Raw genomic sequence first — 20,941 nt, forward strand, 5'->3', positions numbered from 1 at the left:
TAAATTAAATTACATTATTGTAATGTGCCAGTAGAAGTCAAACCATTTGGGAACTGCTGTGTTTTATTAAAGTAATCTTCGCAGCCTATTTGATAGGTGTTACACACGGTGCATTTAAATCAGCGTGGGTTTTATTTCGCAGGGAGATTCAGGTCACTCACGGTAATTTTTTCCTCATAGCTCTCAGATCAGTTGACATGGGTTGAAACGTCGTAAAAGAAAATAGTGGGTTATGGCAAAGATGCCTCTCCTTTCTTGTAAAGGTAAAGTAAACAGTTCTGTATTTTGACATTTCTATTGTGCGGAGTGGAGGCTAGCAGTAAATTGTGTAAGTTTCAAACTGAAATCTTATTCAGGGTTATATTTTCATTCGTTAATAAAAATACTATAAACTAAAATGCTCAAAACTATAGATTGTGCGTGTCTCTTGTTAGTAGCTGCCAGTTAGTTTTTTTCATTCAACAGTTTCCTTCAGTTTTCTTGACAGTTTTTGTTGGTTCAGTATTCAGTTTGGTATTCGGATGAATCTTTTGAGATGGATTCGGTATTCGTTCGAATCCCAGAATCTTGGATTTGGTGCATCCCTACTTTAACCCTTTACTTCTGTTCTTGCACATTGTGGAAAACCATTCAGTGCAGAGCTGGGCAATGATGGTTCATTCTAAAATGGCCACCGTTGGCGAGCCCTTGTTTTAAAGATTTGAACAGTGGAGGCTCTTGATAACACCACCGTCTAAGTTATAAACCTGATTATTTGTGGGATAATGTTAATAAGTAGAGCTACAGTATATAAAGTTTGTATCACCCCAGCAGGATTAATACATAGTTAAACTGAGCTAGATCCGCCACTGTTTAGATCATTTAAATAGACCCGGAAAGAGAGAGCTTCTATCATCAAGATTTTAAAAACTGCAGAATGAATGAATGAATGACGGGATGACTGCAGCATTGTCAGACGCATGCACGCATGCACACATCAGACTTCTTGACAGTTAACCTCCTTCATGTTGGTAGTAAACAGCAGCCCTGTGTAGAATAGCTCCAGTGGTCTCATTTTTCCACACAGTTCATTATTATCTTATGCTTATTCACTTGTCAAATGTAACTGCCATCTCTTTGTGCTCCCCCAGCCGTGGGATGAAGTTTGAAAATGTCCAGACCCTCGCCGACGCCATTGGTGACTTAATCACAGATATGAAGTGGGGCTGGTGAGTACCACTCCTGTTTTGAATTGTTCTCCTAGCTCTCATTTGAGAGAAGGGGGGGCGAGGGGGGAGCAGACGCTCGGATGCCATTGGTGACATCATCACAGATATGAAGTAGGGCTGATGAGTACCACTCCTGTTTGAATTGATCTCCTAGCTCTCATTGGAGGAAGGAGGGAGGCTCAGGTATATATTTAGATCATTGCTGAGTGGCTTTCATGTCTTGTATTTCAATAACATGCGTCACAACCAGGGAAAGAAAACAGCAAGTCATACATTTGTAGTCCAATATACAGAACTATTTGGTAGCTAAACTACAAAGCCAGCTACTAATGCTGGTGCTTTTTCTAAACCCTACATTGTAATAGTGTGTTTTTTATTTTAAAGTGAAATGGAGCATCACTTATTTTAGTAAATATTATATTAGAATTATTTCTGGAGATTTCTTATATTGGAAAATTATAACAACTTTGCTGTAGTAATTAGAGATGTTTGCAAAGTTTTTACTCTAAATCTAAATTTGTACTGCCTTTCAAATTTTAGCTTTTTCAATAGGAGTACATTTATCTTTGTACCAATATTTGAAATGGTAACATGTTTCCTCTACTATGTGAATGCGATCATTTATTTAAAAAAAATAAATAAATAGAAGAAGAAGAGAATTGCTTGAAATCTAGTAAGAGTTTGTGTAATATTAGAAGTGTGTTAGGTAATGTTAACAGATATGCTTTGCTTCTGTAAACTATGGGAAAATTGAACTGAACACAAATAGCACAGACTTGTAATTAAGAGTGGGCACTGTGTTAGATAATGTTGACATTGCAATCAGAAGCAGTAACTTTTCTTTCCGAATCGGATTACCTGCAAATTTTATGAACGACCCCCTGGCTCTAATTGGTTTGGATAATAAAGGGTTCACTATAGGAAGTAAAAAAGTCATTGATATCAATTCACATTATTCTGTAATTGATATGCAGTGTTTTGTGACTGGATTATGCACAGTCCTTGCTGAAGCAGTGTGTTTTATCTGCAGGGTGGACCAGGCTGGGGTGATCTGCCGGCAGGAGGGCCTGTTCCGAGTGAACTGCATGGACTGCCTGGATCGCACCAATGTGGTGCAGGCGGCTATAGCTCGCGTGGTCATGGAACAGCAGGTAGGGGTGGGCGGGTTAATCAAAACGAGAATCACAGCAAAGCAAAGATATGTATGAGACCTGGGATAGGGGGAAGGGTTGGAACGGTTCGTCACACCAGTAATGCACACACACACTTTAACACATATTGCCATGACCACTGCATTAAAACTTAACGTCACGTAAATCCAAGCACAACACGAGCGCGTACAAACACTTACACAAAACTGGTAAATAATCGGTAAACGAAGTGCGGCGCTCAACAAGCCGCAAAACAAAACAAAAACCGTGGGACGGGGGACACCAAATCGATGGAGAAGTTCCAAAAATGCGATCATAGTATCAAATGAACTGCGAAGAGATACTGGCGAACTATAAATAAGTGCCATAATCATCAGGATTCCAGAGGTATATGATAGCACATATCTCCGAGGGGCTTAGGGGTGGGTGGTTTTTGCAATCTATTATGACGACTGATGATATGATGCCTAGTGTCACTACTAAGCGATCGGACGCTTTCGGAACTAGTAATGGTGCAAACATCACTACGGAACCACGGAGCAAGGGGCTGGATTGATGACTCGTGGTCCGTCATGGGTAACGAGACTGTACGCCGATGCACCCTTCTTTATCTAAAAGATCTGGATTATAGTTCGTAGCACCAACGGGTGCGACAGCACTAGAACCTATGAACGAGTGAAGATCCGTGCTCTTTAAGGTTAAGAACTGGAGCTCGCTCGTTAATTTGAATTGAATCTTCTGGAACTAACGCGGACCACTGATATTGTTGTTGGACGTCAATACACGCAAGGGCAAAGACTCTTTTATAATCCTTCAGGCACTTCAATATAGAATACTTTAACATCCGTGTCTTATCTATCCTAACGTCCACGACCATAAACGTGCATGTTCTCTTAGTTCTGAGTGAACAAAATGACATGGGCACAACACTATCTTTCAGACACATGTTTGAGACCGACTCATGAAACTCAGGGCTGGACTGTATCATCAGCATGTATTGGGTACAAACAAGTGGACGAAGTAATATACCTATACTCCCGATCCAGCCGACGGAATCGCGTCACGCCGAAACTTGAAACCGGAATGCAGACCCATATGGACTGGTCATAGCTCATAACCGAAGGTACACCTTTCTGTTTTTTACGCTGACTCGTGAGAGAACGAGTCAAAAAATCGAACAACGCGCACCACGATCTGTCTGCGTTGATCACTGGGGAACGTGACGTGTTGCCTGATATATCACAGGCGTGCTATCTGTTGAGTGGACACGGCAACCTCGAAGTTACACAGTCCCGGTGTGTAAGCATTAATGCGTTAGGGCAAGTTTACAAATCAGATCCAACAACTGGAAAAGCTGCGCTAGTCGTTCAGAGATTAGATGGCAGATACAGAATAACTCGATAAGTCTGTACGACACAAGAATAGAGATGAACGAGAAGAGTCGGACATCGATTCGGAATAAAATGACAATCAAGACGGGCCCGACGAAGAGTGTTCAACGCCAATCTCCGAGGTACTTGGGGAAAAGCCACGGAAAAATGAGGACGTGGTCCAGTCGCATGTCATAACCGGACTGCTCAAAGTAGCCTGTCATCCAAATAGAGGCCGACACGTTGAAAACATTAGACCCAACACCAAATATGGTCCTGAAAGAAAAATCCACCTAACCGAGAAAAAGAAACATGAAGAAAGATTAAACGCTATGGCTCGTAGATTATCGACCACGTCAAATACAGGATCTTTACTTTCGTGGTTAATATGGGGGCGGCCTGGTTCACTTGTAGTCATTACATAGTTTTAATGGCGTAAGAACATTCAGACTCTTCATTGAAAACACCAAACATGTTGTGGCGCAGTAGATATATCATTCGTTCTATATCATATTTCTCTAAAGTATAGCTACCATCCGAACGGTGAACAACTCTTGCTAAAGTATTGTTAGTTGTTCATCGGACAGAGTTTACTCTATGTTACCAGTGTAAATTGTTACTAACAGATCTTATTTGTTTTCTATTTTTTTTTTTTTTTTAAATAAACTCATAGGGAACGGATGAAACCTCATGGTTTGCATACCTTGGGTCTATGGGAGTTCGGCTAAAAGAATCCTTATAACCATATAGTAAACTAATGAGTGAACTAATGATTCTCTTCAGTTATGTATACCTGTTGTGATGATTGAATATTACAGAAGTTATGAGGTCAGGCAACGACTCACAAGTACATTTAAACGAAGTACATCTAAAACGAAGACGAGAAGGCATAGAAAGGGGAGAAAAGAAGTGAGAATGAAGGGAGAAACTCCCATAATGATAGTAAGAGGTTGTAGTGTTTGGAGCGTCACCAAAAGAGCAATCAATACCCGTACAACTATCCGTGGAGCGCGACCTAGTCCAAGGCGAAGCGAAACATTGCATCGGACACAATTAGAGCTCACCGGTTGAACACGAACGATGAGCGCGGTGAAGTCGGATTCTAATCGATCACAGGGCAGGGCCACTACGTGATGCGCTCGACCGGGGATTTATGGCTCACAATGTGCCTAAGATGAAGTCTAGTACACCCGTTGCTTAGCCCAGCTTGTGACCAGTCATCGCTGTCAGAGGTGTGCATACCCGGTGGATTCCGGAGGCAGGCGGGCTGCACTTGATCTCCATTACTCCCTATATTGAACGGGTCTCGTTACTAAGCTGTGGAACGTTTCGCTGTCCCGCTCGAGTATACTCGTTCCGTATTGGGTGATGGTATGTATCGGGACGATGGAACCGGACCCTAAGTATTGAGGGAACAAGTCATATACCGTGAAACTTTACCTGGCTGCAAGCTGTCCTAACCTGCCAGATTTGAACAAGTCCGAACCGCCTGGTGGAATTAACGTGGCCTTTGCACTTTCATGCACAGCATAACGGTCAGATCTGCATGAGTTACTAAGCCAGGATTTGTTAGACAGTACCTGCACCGGTAATCATTTTACTTCACGGATGTGTGTCTTTAGCTCTACCGGGCGGGGACTGAGGACAGCGGTGGGGTCGAACAAAGTGCAAATGCTTTTTGTGACATTCCATGACTTGCCGCCATAAACCCGTAGTCAACCTTTAGGCGCGGTCTGGAAAGGACGAGTTGTTAAACATGTACATAACTGAACAGTCGGTACGACCATTCTCGGTCGGTGACTTGACATCAGTCTATCCGCAAAATGTACATTACAAAGCTACTCGGGTTGTCAGGGATCACGGTGATTAAGCGCCTGAATCTCTCCCTGACAATACAGATCTAAGAGTGCCCCACTTCCCAAAGGAAACGCATAGGTACAGTGGAAAAACTGGGAGATGACCATTACACAATACTACCCGAACATTAATTTCACTCTAAAAGACGAGGGGAGTTACCTCTATTAGTCTCGGCCTTGTATTTTCTGGGTTTTCGCTTATTAGAACACTTCTTTCGTGTACTCTAAATAGGCCACACTAAGGCCGGTTGTCCACAAGATAAAATAGGTACGGGTCGTATATAGTTATAAAACCGCTAGTAAGATGTAACGACGCGAGACAATTTGTGAGGCGCTGAGGACAAGCAGGAACTCAGTACCGGACGACAGGTCACGTCCTTGCAAAGGGGAAATGCCAGAAACACGGTCCTCATGAGATTATTCAGTAAGGACTGCGGGGCGTCCAGGGTAATTAGCGAGGCCAATACATTAACAATTGACAGGGCTGTACCCATAGGTGGGGTGGGCGATCCGGGGAACCTAAAACGACGAGAATACCGCGTGAGGGGTGAAGACTGACACAGTAAACGTGGCACACTATCAGGGACAGGGGCCAGTAGGAAATGGGGGGAGGCGGAGACGCTCCCGCTAAAAAACTGATGTAACCGACCACCTTGGTGTTATATACCCAACGACCGTCAGCACTACGAGCTAAAAAAAGGCTAAAACCCGTAGTATGTGTTTTTTTTTTTTTTTGCTTCTCCCATTTCTACTCTAGGGGGAGCGAGCCACAGTGTGGGGGAAAGGAAGATCAAACCCCGCAAAAAAAAGAGAAACAACAAAAAGCCAAGGGGTAAAAAAACTCAAAGTGACAAATCACGGTCTGTAGCCACAACTGAATCACCGCGACAACCAAAGCGCGGACGAGAGCACAGGGGGTGCGGAGAAGAGGGAAAAAAAGAACGATTAAGGTGGGGAAACAAAAAATGATGATACACTAAGTGATTCCAAGCAAGTTAAGAGCACTGTAATATTGTATACCTACCAAGCCTCTTTTAAGAGAACTGTGATATGGCATACCTACCAAGACTCTTTTTAAGAGAACTGTGGTATTGTATACCTACCAAGACTCTTTAAGAGAACTGTTTTACTGTGTAATTAACAAGCCTCTTTAGTCTAACTGTGTCATTTTTTTTTCATTTCTCTTTCAACAGGAAAAAGAAAACGGTGACTGCTGTCACGCAAACGCAACGGAGAAGCCTGAGCCAGACCTAGGGGCCGTGGAGGTGCGAGCAAAAAATCTCGACGCGGACACGCGAACAAGGGCTTGAAAGGGCCGACATAGAAAAGAAAGGAGGAGGGCGCGGAGAGGAGCGAAGGAGACGAACGAGACGGGGAGGAGGGAGGACACAAAGGACGGGCAGGGGGCCAAAAATGAGAACGGCCGAGACGCCGAGACGCAGAGCCAAGAGCTGGGATCCAGAAGTGAAGGAGGGTAGGGGGAGGACCCTCCACAACAAATATCACAAGACAGATGAGGGGTCGCGGGAGACAAGGAAGAGGGTATACTCGCTCGACGAGCACCGGGGCTGAAGCCAGGTAAGAAGGAGTGGAAACATAGACAAACACAGAGAGCAGACTAGCAAGGAACCGGCGCGTTTCCAGCTTGTCTGAGGTAGAGTGGGTGAAGGGGCTTGCACAACAAAGGGGGGGTCATGTTTCGAGTACCGAGGCGAGTATGAAAGGGGTATGAGTGTAGGAGGGGGGCCACGTCCCCAACAGGGCAAGGGAGGACCCGGAGCCCAACGGTCGCGGCTGAGCCGAGAATGCACCAAAGGTGGGGGCCTGCAAAAACGGGCTGAGGTCCCGACAAAGGAAACGTCGAAAAAACGCGACAATGCTGAGCACTCTGAGTGGGGGTACGAGGAGGAGTTTACACTAAGGGTTCGGCGACGAAAGGCTCGGAAATCAGTAAGACCTATGGATGTCGGAAAAGATCTCCGTAGACCGATACGAGGATGTTCTAGAACAACAAACCACAGGTGTAGAAGCAAGAGCCGGCATGGCTTATCAGGAAAAAAAATGAAGCATGGTGCAACAAGGTCATCAAAGTGCATGGCTTATCCACAACTGTCACATGCCCGAGGTTCGGAGAAATCATAAAGTGACGCAGAATGCAGAAAGGGCATTCATTAGGCGAACCACCGAATTCGCGTTATGTGGGTAATTTCGGGGACAGCTTACGAGGAATAAAGAAAATATACGGAAAGGAGGGGGGTATAGATGGGTAAGTGCTAGCCATTTTCATCAAGACGACCAACAGCCATATTAAAAAAAAGGCGTTCACGATAGCCAGCCGTCGAAACAAGGCGTGCAGATCAATGAAACTGTCCGCAAAGTCAACAATACTGTCTGTGCTATCAAAGCCACACAACGCACGGCGAAACAACGACGTCGCACAGTAAAGCTACCCAAAGGACCGGAGCATCGCGCGAACACCAGCAAGCAGACGTGGGCCTGAGAAAGTCGCTCCGTGCGTACGCAACAGACAAACCTAGCGCGACTGAGCCATTTTAGCACTACAGATTAGCTCTACGGCCAATGGAGGACAGACAGAGCACTAACACATCAGTGACCCACCCAGGGCGCACACCAGAGCGCCGACCCGCATCAAAAGCCAACATAAACCGCATATTAGCCGGTAACGCGAGGTTTGCCGACACACGGAAATTCACACGTAAGGGGCATCAGGGCGGCTCGGGGGCGAAGGGGAGCCGAAAAAAACAGCACCACGATGCGATAACATAAAATGAGCACGAGGACTTACCTTGTACTCAATACATCCATATGTTCATATGCAAAAGTTGAGTGGCCCGAGCGAGGTAAAGAGGGACAACGAAGGGCGAGCCAGGGGCACGGAAACAAAAGAAAAAGCAGCGGTAGCGGGGGTCGGAGACAACACAACGAAAGCGACGAGAGAAATCTTGCAGTACACGAACACGGAACGGAGGCCGTGCGGATTGGGCACCGTGCACCACCACGCTCAGGGTAGACCAGGGAAGTGGCGGTGCAGGGAGAAGCTGAAAGTGCAGCGACGCACCACAACGGGGCCGGAAGGTACTTAGTGACCGACTGGGACCTTTAGATAAAAACGACTCTGTCCCAGAAAGTCACTGAGTTGGGCGCGATGCAAAAAAGACACGAAAGCGTGGGTGACGGTGGAAACTGAAATCTATGTGTCGTGTTGAAATCACAGTAACAGGCGGCGATAATGCCACGGGGTAATGGACACAGCGGGCGTGCGGAGAAGAAAAAGGGTGGTCACCTCTACGACGCGTAGAGACAGAGTATAAAGTAATCAAGAACAGAGGAAAGGGACAACGAGGACCAACAGGTGCTACCCACTGAGACGCAGCACACCGTCTTTGACGGGCGCGCGAGGTGACCTACAATGGGCACACGCGAGCAGGGACAGACGTGAGCTATCAACAAGACAAACAGGCACAACCAACATGCGCGTCCATCACTGGCGCAAAGCGGACACGGAAATCATCAGAATCTGCCGAGCCAGGGCACGCCATCACTTTCAAAGTGTCTAAATTTCCCGGCCTAACAGACCCCAAACTCGATCGAAAAAACCTGAGGCGAGGGTCCGGGAATCGGAATGATTCGATGCGCCTACGCACGATCAGACACAGACTAATCTACGAAGTGTAGCGTCCGCGTCGGTTGCGAATCAGACAAGCTAGATCATATACGCCAGTCCACATAGGGCCGTATCTAGACCAGCGCCTCATTACACCACAAAAACAACAGAAAAAATCAAAGGATCAAACAGCGGAACCACCACACAGACAACAACCTCTGTTGACCAGTATAAGGTAATTACATATAGTGAATGTAAAAGTTAAAAATTCTTTCAGCCAAACTTTCAGTTTAGATGGCTTACCAAAAGTTTCCATACAGACATTCTTGGTCGCACACGGTAGTGTCGAAATGTGTTGTTTGTTTGTTTATTTTTATAGTTATGTTTTAAACTAATAGAGATTTTTTGATGAAAATAAATGAGCAGGAGTTATACAATTGATCCTTTTGAAGCAAAATAACAATAGTGCGACCGTGAATGTCTCTACGGAAACTCTTTTGGTAAGCCATCTAAACTGAAAGGCTGAAAGAATTTTGAATTGCCGTAGAGACTCTACTGTGTGTGTAGTGGACAAAAAAATGGAAACACCTGGGTAAATGAGGGACACCAAATATATTGAAAGCAAGGGCTTCCACACAGGTTAATTAAGCAAGGAACATCCCAGCATGTTTAGGGTCATGCATAAAAATGCTGGACAGGCCTGGTTGCCTATAATTATGGCTAGCATGGCTGCGAGAGGAGACCTCAGTGACTTTGAAAGAGGGTGATTGTTGGGGCGCGTTTGACAGGAGCTTCAGTGACCAAGACAGGGGGGTTGGTGGGAGGGGTCCAGGATGACAATGCCCCCATCCACAGAGCACATGTAGTCGCCAATGGTTTGGTGAGCATGACACTGATGTTATCCATATGTCTTGGCCTTCTCAGCCACCCAATCGAGCATTTATGGGATATTCTGGAACAACCCCTGACACAGCATTTTCCACTACCATCAACCAGGCATGAGTTGATTGATTTTCTCGTGGAAGAATGGTGCCGCATCCTTCCTGCAGAATTCTAGAGGCTGGTAGACTCTATGCCACGCACATACAAGCCGTACTGGCCACACGTGGTGGCCCAATGCCCTATTAAGTGACTTTACATTGGTGTTTCCATTTTTTTGTCCACTACCTGTGTATGTGTATATATGTGTGTGTGTGTGTGTGTGTGTATATATATATATATATATATATGAAGTATATATAATATATATCTGAACACATACATACATACATACATACATACATACATCGCCCAGCCACTTTAGTAGGACCTGTCTTTCCGACTGGGTTTTTCATCGGCCTGAATTAGGCTGATCGTTTGATGTGACACTCATGTAAAGCTGAGAGAGCAGAACAGCATTCGTATGCAAGTGGGTGCACGTCGAGCAAGTGACACGCTAGCAAGGACAGTCGTGATTTATAGACTGCTCCAAGACATTGTTCATCAGAGTCATTCATCAGCAAAGGCAAAGCAAAGAAAAAGTGGTCGAGGGAGAAACAGGTTTGTCTTATCCAGTGTTGAAGGTTTCTGTGAATTGGTCCAGTAGATCACATGACACAGAAAATGTGCATATATTGCTAGGTACTTGCATTCTCCAGCTTTGTAGTTTGCCGGTTCAATTCCCTGCTCTGGGCAGGCTGTCTTATTAGCATGACAGTACAATACATCGATCTGGGAGGGCACTTCACTTTCCTGGATCCAGGCCGAGACAGTTGGCTGGACTCTTGTCCTTGTGTTTTATAGATCTTGGGAACCTGGTGGCAGGTTTTTATAAAAGTCTTTTCATCCTGGCTTCGTGGCCGAGCTTCCAGAGTGAAGATTTGAATCAGTAATTCTTATGTTTATTGGCAGGCAACCAGTCCTTCACATTTATCTCTACTCCATTTCAACTCTTTCAGCTCTGTAGAAAGCTACATCCCATCGAAACTGCTGAGCACTCTAGTAGTATAAGAGACAGAACTCATTTAATAACCAGTAAACTACCCTTGCTTATAAGTTACTATGTTATGTGTATGGTGTCTCTTATTGTGCAAGAGATCTTGTGCAGCTCTGTCTGCTCAAATTGTCTGCAATGATCTCTCTTATAAATACACACAACATAGTAACTTTTTATTAAAAAATAAATAAATGGTATTGTAGACAGGGACTACTATTTAACAATGATAACATCTGTACACAGGATACCATTTAGAATTATGACAAACCCCTAACAGTGATTCGTTGATTTCTTGTACGTGATTTGTAAATGCCCACATGTGTGTACAGTATGTATGCCCTTTTAGTTGATAGAGTTAATATCACTGTGACATTTCACCTTTATACCATAAGTTGATATATCTAGTTTCATGGACTCCATCAGCTCTATTCTCATATTCTAGGGTTACGCTTCACTTATAATAAAGTAAATTGATGGACAGCTGGACGGCATGTGTTTCTGCTATAGCTCTGCTCATTCCCTGTAGATCCTGAACCCCAACTTCTTCTCTTTTGCAGTCTGATTGATGCCACTCATAAGGATGTGGATGTTCTGCTGCTGCTGTCTAACTGTGCCTACTACGTGGCCTAGTAAGTGTCCATTAAATCTGTTCATTCAAAACATCTTGATTCGTGAGTGATCTGTTAGCCTTTATAAAAGACAGACATACCGGACTGTACCACTCTCGAAGAATGTATCGAGCTGCAGCCTGACCGAACTGAAAAAATATCTCTGAAGTGGAACCAGTGCCCGAGAAATAACTGTTTTTAACTGTAGCTGGAACAAGCTACATTTTTTTCAAAGTGATAGGTTATTAATTTTGTTCAAGTACCTGGAAGGGATTACTGTTTAATAGTAACTCCTCAACACTGCCAGTGCTCCACAGACGATGAAGATGAGTGCTTACAGCTCTTATTGACTCTTCACAGCTACGATGACGAAGCTGACAAAGTCAACCAGTATCAGAGGCTGAGTCTAGAAAACCTGGAGAAGATAGAAATAGGTAAGACACTCACTAGATCTACCAAACTGAACTTGGAAAGAAGGCTAACATTAAAGGGGCCTTACTGAAATACTGTTGGTCTGTTTCAGGAAGATAGGGGGAATACTGTATGAAACCACACATACGCATTTGCTGGAAGCCACAAATGCACCACTGTATAAAGACAGTGGATGGTGATCCATTTAAAATGTTTTGGTGAGCTTGGTGAACGTTTTTAAACACACTGAATATATAAAGGTCTAATGTGAAAGTGGACGTGCTGTTTTGTTTAAGAAACTGTTTACCCAAGAAACTAGGAAACAGTGAGCTCAACAGTTGACTCATTGCAGATAGGGTAGCTGCAGTCGGAAATACAGTCCTCAGACTGTCCAATGCCTTTAACCCTGCCTCTCAAGTTGTGTTGCAGAGTGTTTTTTTTTCCAAGCAGAACCACATATGCACATTCCATGCAGATTTCACATATTAATTTATATTAACAAGGTCCCAACTTTCATTACAGCGCTCCCTTGCTAGAAGGGGGCCAGGTAATAAGGCGCATTGTCCATGGCTCCCATTTGGTTTTGTTGTACCAAGGGGAACATTGCGTCTTGCCACAATGTATAACCTTCAGTGATTCACATGGTTATCTCTGTTGTACCCTGAAGGCCCTGAGCCCACGTTTTTCGGGAAGCCCAAGTTCTCGTGCATGAGGTTGCATTACAAACACCAGGAGACCAGCGGGTACTTCCACACGCTCCGAGCCGTGCCCCGCAGCCCAGAGGAAGATGGAAAAGGTATGTACTTTACACTTGTTTACTTTGTAAAAGGAAACCATGCAGCGGTTCTCTCCCACAGTAGAAGGGGCTGAATTTAAGTAATTTTCTGATACCACGTTTAATTACGTAGCACTTAACACCCCATCCTTTGTCCTTGAAAATTGCGTGCCACCGAATAGACAAGCTTCTAAAGCTTTGTAGAACTGTAGCAGCGCATATGTCATTCATAGCTCAAAAACCCCTCACTTGTAAATAGTGTTTACTTTTGTCAGCTATTTTGTGTTAACTTACTATGCACTGTTACTCGTTTTCACTTCCATATTCTACAGTGTGAGGGCACATAATTCCACCAACTACACCCATAACAATATTATTTTCATATTTGTTTTACTTTATTTTTGGTGTTAATGTTTAATAGTGTTGTTGTTAAATGTGTGTTTATTAAATGAATCCAGCAAAGGGTTAATTTCTTGATGTAAATACCCATTTCTATGTGAGTGTGTGGATAGAGTGGAGAAAACTGTATGCCATTGGGGGTCCAATTCATGAATTATTCAGTTTAAGTTGAAATGAGGCAGATGTGTATAAAAGGCTGCAATTCACCTGTATGTTTAGTTTTGTAGAGGATGGGGCATAGGAAGAAGCTCAAGTGAGTTGATGCTAAAAATAATTGGTTTTGTTTTATTTTAACAAAAGTTCTCAGTAGCTTCTCTATTTCAACAGATGCCTGGCTCGCAGCCTCTTTGCCTGACCCTAACCTTCACACAGGGGATGTAAATAGCTTTTTAAAAATAAACTGTGGAAAAGATTTTATTCTGTAAAAATGAACATGATTGTGGGACACTTTACCCTCCCACAGTTAACTGTTTATAGTTAAACTTGTTTATTGTTGTGTAATACCTTCCTTTTTAAAGCAATATGCCTAAAGTCTCCGTGTCTTCTGTTTCAGGGGGGTCTGTGATTTAAGGGCAGCTGCTGTAGCTGTCAGTTCAGTTTAAGTTGGTGAGAGGCAGGGTTGCTGTTGTGAACCACGTTGTGCAGGCTTCAGTTCTCTGTGAATCTGAACACATTGCTTTCACAACGATGACTGCAGCGCAGCGTCTAGCAGAGTTTAAAAATAACCCGATTGCACAGCTTGTGTGGGTCAACAAACTGGTGTGTTAAAAGATGGGAGGCCCGTCACAGGCACGTAATGTAAACTGAAGAGTGCAGAGGCTTAGATTTTATACTGGATATACAGAATATCAGAGGGTGCTGTAGAAGCTGATATCCACATAGGCTGAGTGGGGTGAAAATCAGCTTGTATCTTACTGTATCCAGTAGTATATTTAAAATAAGTTTAAAAAGATTTTCAATGCAGTATAGCTAATCTTAATGGGATGTCATTTCTATCTGATACAAACAATATTACAGAAATATTAATGTGATCAGATGTCTGTATAAAATTAATATCGAGATCTACTTTATATTCTATTGATTTATAAAAGAAAAATAAAGAAAGCTGCAGTGTCCAGCATTGCTTTTCATTAAATTTAATAGAAATTTTCTTTCAAATGCCATTTTAATAGCTTTTATGATCTTTGTAATAGTGCTGCTCTCATATTGACTTTTTTCTCTCTGCCTTTACCTGGCTTTGAACGTCTGGAGAATTATAACTGCCAGCCCCGAACAGATTTCCTCATTCCGTGCATGTGGCAATGTGACCTTGTAACTCCACCGGCAGACTCACTGTCAAGACACCAATCTTAATGCAGAAATGTGAAAGTCCTCAAACAAGCTGTTTAGCAGGAACTGACAGGCTGTTAATGTGATTTCAGATACTCTTCAGTGCATCGCTGAAATGCTGCGCATCACCAAGCAGGCCATGGAACTGGACGTAGCTATTGTGGAGAAGAAGCTGGAGAGGTATGTCAGTACCAGGAAAAAATTAACTAAAGAAACTAAACTAGTGTGATAGCGCTGAGCGCTGGCCAGTCCGAGTGAATTTTTTTGTTACAGTAAATCTGACCAACTTAGAGACTTAGCTATTCTTGATTCTTTCTGACTTTATACAAAGTTTCAAGTTGTTTTGTGAAAATCATTATGGTAACAGATTTGAGCCACTTAGAAATTATCCAACTTTTCATTAGTGTTCGGGACCTTCGTTCTTTTTGGAAAAGTTATTGGTATGACTGGTCATAACTATACAGTTTAGACTTTAATCTGACAATATCATTTGCCAGTAAAGCAGGGTAATGAGCTTTGTTTCATAATAATTCAAAGTAGCTGATGATGTTGGCTCTTACTTCTATAAAGACACTAGGCAGATCTAGCCTATGTTACATATGTCTATGGCAGTTAAATAGAATAGAAGATCAGCTCCTGAACTCTGTCTTTACAAAAAGTAAGAAACAGTGTTATAGTATTTGTGATCAGAACCACTTAGAATGATTGCAAACATCAGAAAACGGTAAGTAATAATAATGAAAGCTTACTCTTTAATGCATGCTGTGATTCCCCATACCAGGGTGGTCTTTGCACTCAGTCATGGCCTTGCCTGTACCGAGGAGCCATATGAGAGATCCATGTCTCTAATGTATCCTTGCCAGCAGCCACAGAGAGAATTAGAAACTCTCAACTGGATCCACTAAGGCACATCCACATTAAACAATTGTTGAGATTAACATCCATGATTTAATTGGCTTAATTACTTACGGCAGCGTCATTGACTAGGAAATCAGGGAATGTAATTGAAACAGTGTGTTTTGTCACTGATGAGGAATCCGTCTATAACAAATGAAAAATGTGCTGGTCTAACACGGACGAGAAGATATTATGCAACAGGCACTTCATTAGCGTTATCCTTTCAATAATGAGTGATGATCTTCTGATTATCTGGGTTCCATTTGGTAACATTTCAATAATGTTGAATAAAAACAAACTAGTATGGACAGGAGAACTACTTTGATTGTAAATTAAATTGTTTTTTGCTGGGGAAGTTGGTTAGCATGTTCTATTTTAAAATTTGTACAAAATATTTAGAGATAGAAAGTGTGGAAGTGGTTCCTTTGTGGCTAGCTCAGTGTTAAACTACATGCAGACAAAGGGCTCTTTCCCCTGTTACAGATTCATTTTTTGGCCTGTTCAGTACTTGAATAATATACATTTTGATGTGGCAAACATTTAAGTAGCTGCTAATTAATTTTAAGGACATAAGAAAAATTACTTACGAGAGGCGACCCTTTTTAAAAAAAAAAATTATAGTGTCCCTTTACTCTTTTATCGTGTTTATAGTCTGTGTTCTTCTTATTGCATTTACTCAAATATTATTTAGTTTTTTTACTATTTGGTAGCGTCTGTACTAAGGTACAGACGATTGCCTTGCTCAGAATCCACTCTTTTTCACAGACATGTAACGCAGGCTGGATCTGCCAAAGAGTCTTTAAATTAGGGAGTACCAGCAAGGTAATGAATACCTGTGGTGGATCAGGGTTCCTTTTGTGTTGCTGATAGTACAGAGTAGGTGTTCAGTAGATGGTGATGGTTCTTATTCCTATAAAGACACTTTGGCTGATCTAGCCTGTTACATTGTCTATGGCCGGCAACTAGAACTGAAGAGTAGTTTGCTTTTATATATACATAAAATACCGTCATTGTGAATAAGAGCCTGCTAGAATGATTTGTCATAGAAAGGGAAGGGGGCAGCACATTTTAACAACTTGGTCTTTGAATTCAGAAAGATGGCAGGATCCGGGATGGGTGCGGGTACCAGTGCCAGCCTCAAATATATGACCACCTTGATTTTTCTTTTTCTTTCATAGCCAGGACAAACACTGTGAATAACTCTGCATTACTAAATACACTCATTATCTTTTGGCTGTTTTCAATAATTCTCTATCTGCAGAAAGCACAGCAAACCCCATGAGGACATCATCAGCATCCGGACCAAGAACAGCAAGGGTCAGGTCCTGGGAAGCACAGGTCTGGCTCAGGGCAAGAACTTCCTGCTCAACAAATTCTCTTCCCTGAACCAGAAAGTCAAGCAGACCAAGTCCAATGTGAACATAGGGAGCTTCAAACCCCTGGGGAAGTTGGGTAACTTCTCCAAGCCAGAGATGAAGGTCAACTTTCTGAAGCCCAATCTGAAGGTGAACCTCTGGAAATCCGACAGCAGCTTGGAGACTTCGGACAGCACTGTGGCGGGGGCTCTCAAGGACCACTCGGAGTCCGACCTGGAGATCTCCTCTGACTCTGACTCCTTTCACTCCAACGAGTTTCTGCCCAATGAAGACGAGGACAGACAGCTGGCCGGTTCCCTGGAGAACTTTGACTACGTTCTCCCCAGCTGCGGCATTGTGGCTGCAGCTCCTCGCTTGGGGAGCCGCACACAGTCCATCACCAGCACCGACATCTCTGGCACTCCGGCTCCTCCCTCCATGATCTGTATCACAGACTGTGACCGCAATCCAGAAAAACAGCCAGAGAACAATGGGAAGTCTTATGAGCATCCGACACCTTCAGAGGAAGCTGTTCTGATTGATTTCGGGACCCCCATTGATGCTTATTGCCACCAGTTTGTGCAGGATGCCCAAAGCAAAGATCCCTCAATGGAGGAGCTTGGTTTCAACCAACCCCTGCCAGATTCAGGTCACAGCCGCAGTAACCCTCCTGGAGATGTGGAAGGGCAACTGGAGCAGAGGGATCAGCAGCTGTCCAGGCCTTCCCAACTTGACGTGGCTACCTCTTTGGAAGCCAATCTACTCTCCGTCCAGCCAGCCTCTTCTGCGGCTTCTTCATCCTCACAGAAGAGCCTGGGCTCTCAGCTGCAGGCCAGCACAGGCCCGTCCCCCGTGGAGGGCAATGGCAGCCGGGTGGCGTCTCCCTTCGCCAAGATCCGCAGCTCCATGGTCCAGGTGGCCAGCATGACCCAGGCAGGCCTGACCCAAGGCATCAACTTTGCTGTGGCCAAGGTCCAGAAGAGCCCCGAACCGGAGTCTATTAATGAAGCCCAGCAGAGCGACTTGAAAGCAATGTTTACGCAGTGCCAGACAAGGATCATCCAGATTTAGCCTTCTCTGCTCTGGGCATTTTTCCCCCAGTAGATTCTCTCTTGTCTATGTGGCTTCTAGTTAAGCATCAGTAGAAATAAGCTTGCACAAAGAAGAAGCTGTCTTAGAGGGTTAACACAATCCTGTAGCAAAGATCACTGCTTCCAGAAAAAGCTCCTTTTAACAATGTTTACAGTGACATTTACATTTGTAGTGTAGAAGATATGCAAGGTAAGAGAACAGTGTGACTGTGCCCTCTGTCCTGGCTCAAGAGCTTCTAAATGAGAGGTCCCCATAATTTGGTTTAAAACAACTGTCTTCGTATTGCAAGTATTTACAAGGAATGGCGGTGGATTAGTGTAATTTGTCAAAGCAACAGAATATTATAGACCTCTAAACCTCAAAAGTTAAGGCTCTGACAAACAAATCTTTAGGTTTTCTAAGTTTTAAAATTGTAGAATTTTTATATTCAAGTATTCCTAATTGTATTACCAATAGCAATTATGTGATGTGTGCTCTTAGCTATTGTCTTTTAGCACAGATGCAAAATGGACATGCAAATACAGCAGTTTTACAGTATATAAAACTATGGGTATTGAAACTTAGTGATCAACCTTTACCATGCTGACATAAACCAAAACTAGATTTTTTTTTAAGCATTTTACACTACTGAGGAATCCCCCCGGATTGCTTAAGTAACTTATTTTTAGGAGTGATCCCGAGAGAACCACAGAGAGCTTGTTGAAGCAGTCCAGGGTGCTGTAAAATGCTCTAAAACAAACCAGGTGGTCCCAGTGGGATGTGTGTTGGGTAACGGTTTGAATAATTTGCACATGAGAGAGGTCACTGGGCGAAAACCTGAAGATTTCATTTTTTTACAGCCTTAACAAATTATCGCTCAGGAAAGGGTACACAGTCACTGAGTCTAACCGGTGTCACAAGAAGTTGGTCGACCGAGAAATAAGTTGACATCATCTATATTGCGTATGCGCACGTTTCTGAATTTAAAGGGAGGGTTTGTTGCAAATTCAGTGACAATTACAAGACTGAAACGCCCTTTTTTCAGAAACAAAAACAAAGGTATTTTTATTTAAAAATTAGATTTTTGTCATATTATCTATCTAGGTATAAAATCGATTCATGTTTAATTAATTTTTTTGCACGTCCTCAAATATTTTTTAAATTTATTTTATGATTTTATGGTAACAAATTTTAAAACAAAGATGGCAGTCAGCCGCAGGCAGATTATACAGGATGTTCAACTATTAAGGATCACAGACAGAAAATACTTTCTGGCATGAACCTTCCCTTTAAACTCAAATTTACTCCCACACAGTATGGACGATGTCAGTTTTCCATGACAGCGACATGCAGCATGAAAGAAGAGCAATAGTTTTCCTCTGAGGGGGTTCAGGTTAGGTTTACAAGTACACTGGAACTGGCACAGTGCCGATCTAACTGAAGCTGACATCAAGTCCAACTTTAGACCTGCGCTGGAGCTCAATAGTCCACGCACTCTGTATCCACTGGCGCTGTTTATTGTGGCACCCAGGCTGCCTGTCTCCTTGTTTCAGGTAGATTTTCAAACGTTGACATTTCAAAATGTGCGTAATAGTGCTGACACTGGACAAAATCAGGCTGTTCCTAACTTTTAAGGTGTGACTTTCAGTGCTTTAAATTCTTATTAGTGTCGTTCTAATCTGCCCCTTGTAGATTTATCTTAGGTTTCCACTCAGATGAGACCCAGTTATCCTGTTACTCTCTCCATTCACTTCCTGTGTTACAAGAAATAGGACCCCAACACAGGATGTGAGTGTAAAACTCAGGTAGGAGCCTATTGTCTGTAACACAGGAAGGAAGTGCACTTATATTGTTGTGACAGGAACAATGGGTTTCACCTTAAGTAAAAATAAAACACAAAGGGGGGGCTGTGAGAAAGTTGTTAATGAGAACTTGTATTTTACAGCATTGATGATTATTCCTTCAAATTAGAATAAGTCTTTCCATTAACTTATGCATTCCCTCTCCTAAAAATGCTCTGAACTAGTTACCAGAGAAGTAGTTGTATTTTTAAAGAGAAGTTATAGAGTGAGCTTGCGTAATCACACATTCCTGGTGTCTGAAATGGTTGTCTTTACTATACCTCTTTACAATAATAATAATAATAATAATAATAATAATAATAATAATAATAATAATAAAGGTAATCATGTATTAATATTTCTTGTGTAGAACATGTTTTTGACCCGGCAGTTCTCCAATTCAAGGGATAAGAGAGTTGCTAAATTTTCAAAAAGGCTTCCTGTTGATGTGCTTTGACTGTGACCATGGTTAGAATAGGAATAATAAATACTGGGTAGTGTTGATCAGTAAGGTTTATTAATAAACTGGGACAGATCTGCGCAGAACAGAACCTGTATCAATTATTAGTTGAAAGCAGAAATGCAGAAATGTAGTATATATATATATATATATATATATATATATATATATATATATATATATATATATATATATATATATATATATATATTATTAGACACACACACACATATTATTAGACACACACACACACACACATAGCCTGCACTTAGAGTGCTGTGTATTAACTGTACAGCCCCAGTAGCCTTGTTGTTTTAGAATGAAAGCCTCTTTCGGTACATGCGTCTTAGTCGTTGTTGGTGTTGTACCGCCTCCTCTGTGTCGTGAGATCAAGCAGCAGCAGCATCATCACCTCTGGTATTCAGACTTTTATTGTACATGTTTTAAATGTCTATTTATTTATTCCTGTTTTATCACAGTACTGTGTTTTATTTGTTTCTCTTTGGAGTGTTTAAGTAAACATAATAAAGTTCACGTCTTTACATAAGTGGTAAATAAACTGTATGCTGTATTTAAAATTTTGAGGGATGTACAAGGGGAAATATTTTAA

The 20,941-nt window shown here is 42.7% G+C and overlaps 2 protein-coding genes across 2 annotated transcripts in view; both read left to right on the plus strand.

The window, feature by feature from the left end:
* Positions 1–6,895, plus strand: part of LOC121325922 (phosphatidylinositide phosphatase SAC2-like) — a 97,609-nt gene extending 90,714 nt beyond the window's left edge. The window contains exons 11-13 of the mRNA XM_041268997.1: positions 1,131–1,208; positions 2,239–2,359; positions 6,779–6,895. Coding sequence (XP_041124931.1) covers positions 1,131–1,208; positions 2,239–2,359; positions 6,779–6,895 — 316 coding nt within the window. The remainder of the gene's footprint in view (positions 1–1,130; positions 1,209–2,238; positions 2,360–6,778) is intronic.
* Positions 6,896–6,998: 103 nt separating this feature from the next.
* On the plus strand, positions 6,999–20,463 carry LOC121325923 (phosphatidylinositide phosphatase SAC2-like). Its single transcript, XM_041268998.1, has 9 exons — positions 6,999–7,127; positions 7,347–7,535; positions 8,429–8,681; positions 10,993–11,077; positions 11,743–11,814; positions 12,154–12,227; positions 12,872–13,000; positions 14,800–14,887; positions 16,866–20,463. The coding sequence occupies exons 1-9, from the start codon at positions 6,999–7,001 to the stop codon at positions 18,028–18,030; spliced, it is 2,184 nt and encodes a 727-aa protein (XP_041124932.1). The 3' UTR covers positions 18,031–20,463.
* The last annotated feature ends 478 nt before the right edge of the window (positions 20,464–20,941 follow it).

This window comes from Polyodon spathula, chromosome 13 (assembly GCF_017654505.1).
Source record: "Polyodon spathula isolate WHYD16114869_AA chromosome 13, ASM1765450v1, whole genome shotgun sequence".
Classification (NCBI taxonomy): domain Eukaryota; kingdom Metazoa; phylum Chordata; class Actinopteri; order Acipenseriformes; family Polyodontidae; genus Polyodon; species Polyodon spathula.

Excerpts from the sequence above, each read along its gene's own strand:
- LOC121325923 (XM_041268998.1), top strand. The coding sequence starts at position 6,999 with ATGAGAACGGCCGAGACGCCGAGACGCAGAGCCAAGAGCTGGGATCCA. Across the intron at positions 7,536-8,428 it reads GACGAAAGGCTCGGAAATCA|TTGAGTGGCCCGAGCGAGGT; the intron begins GTAAGACCTATG and ends CATATGCAAAAG. Across the intron at positions 11,078-11,742 it reads CAGAGTGAAGATTTGAATCA|TCTGATTGATGCCACTCATA; the intron begins GTAATTCTTATG and ends TCTCTTTTGCAG.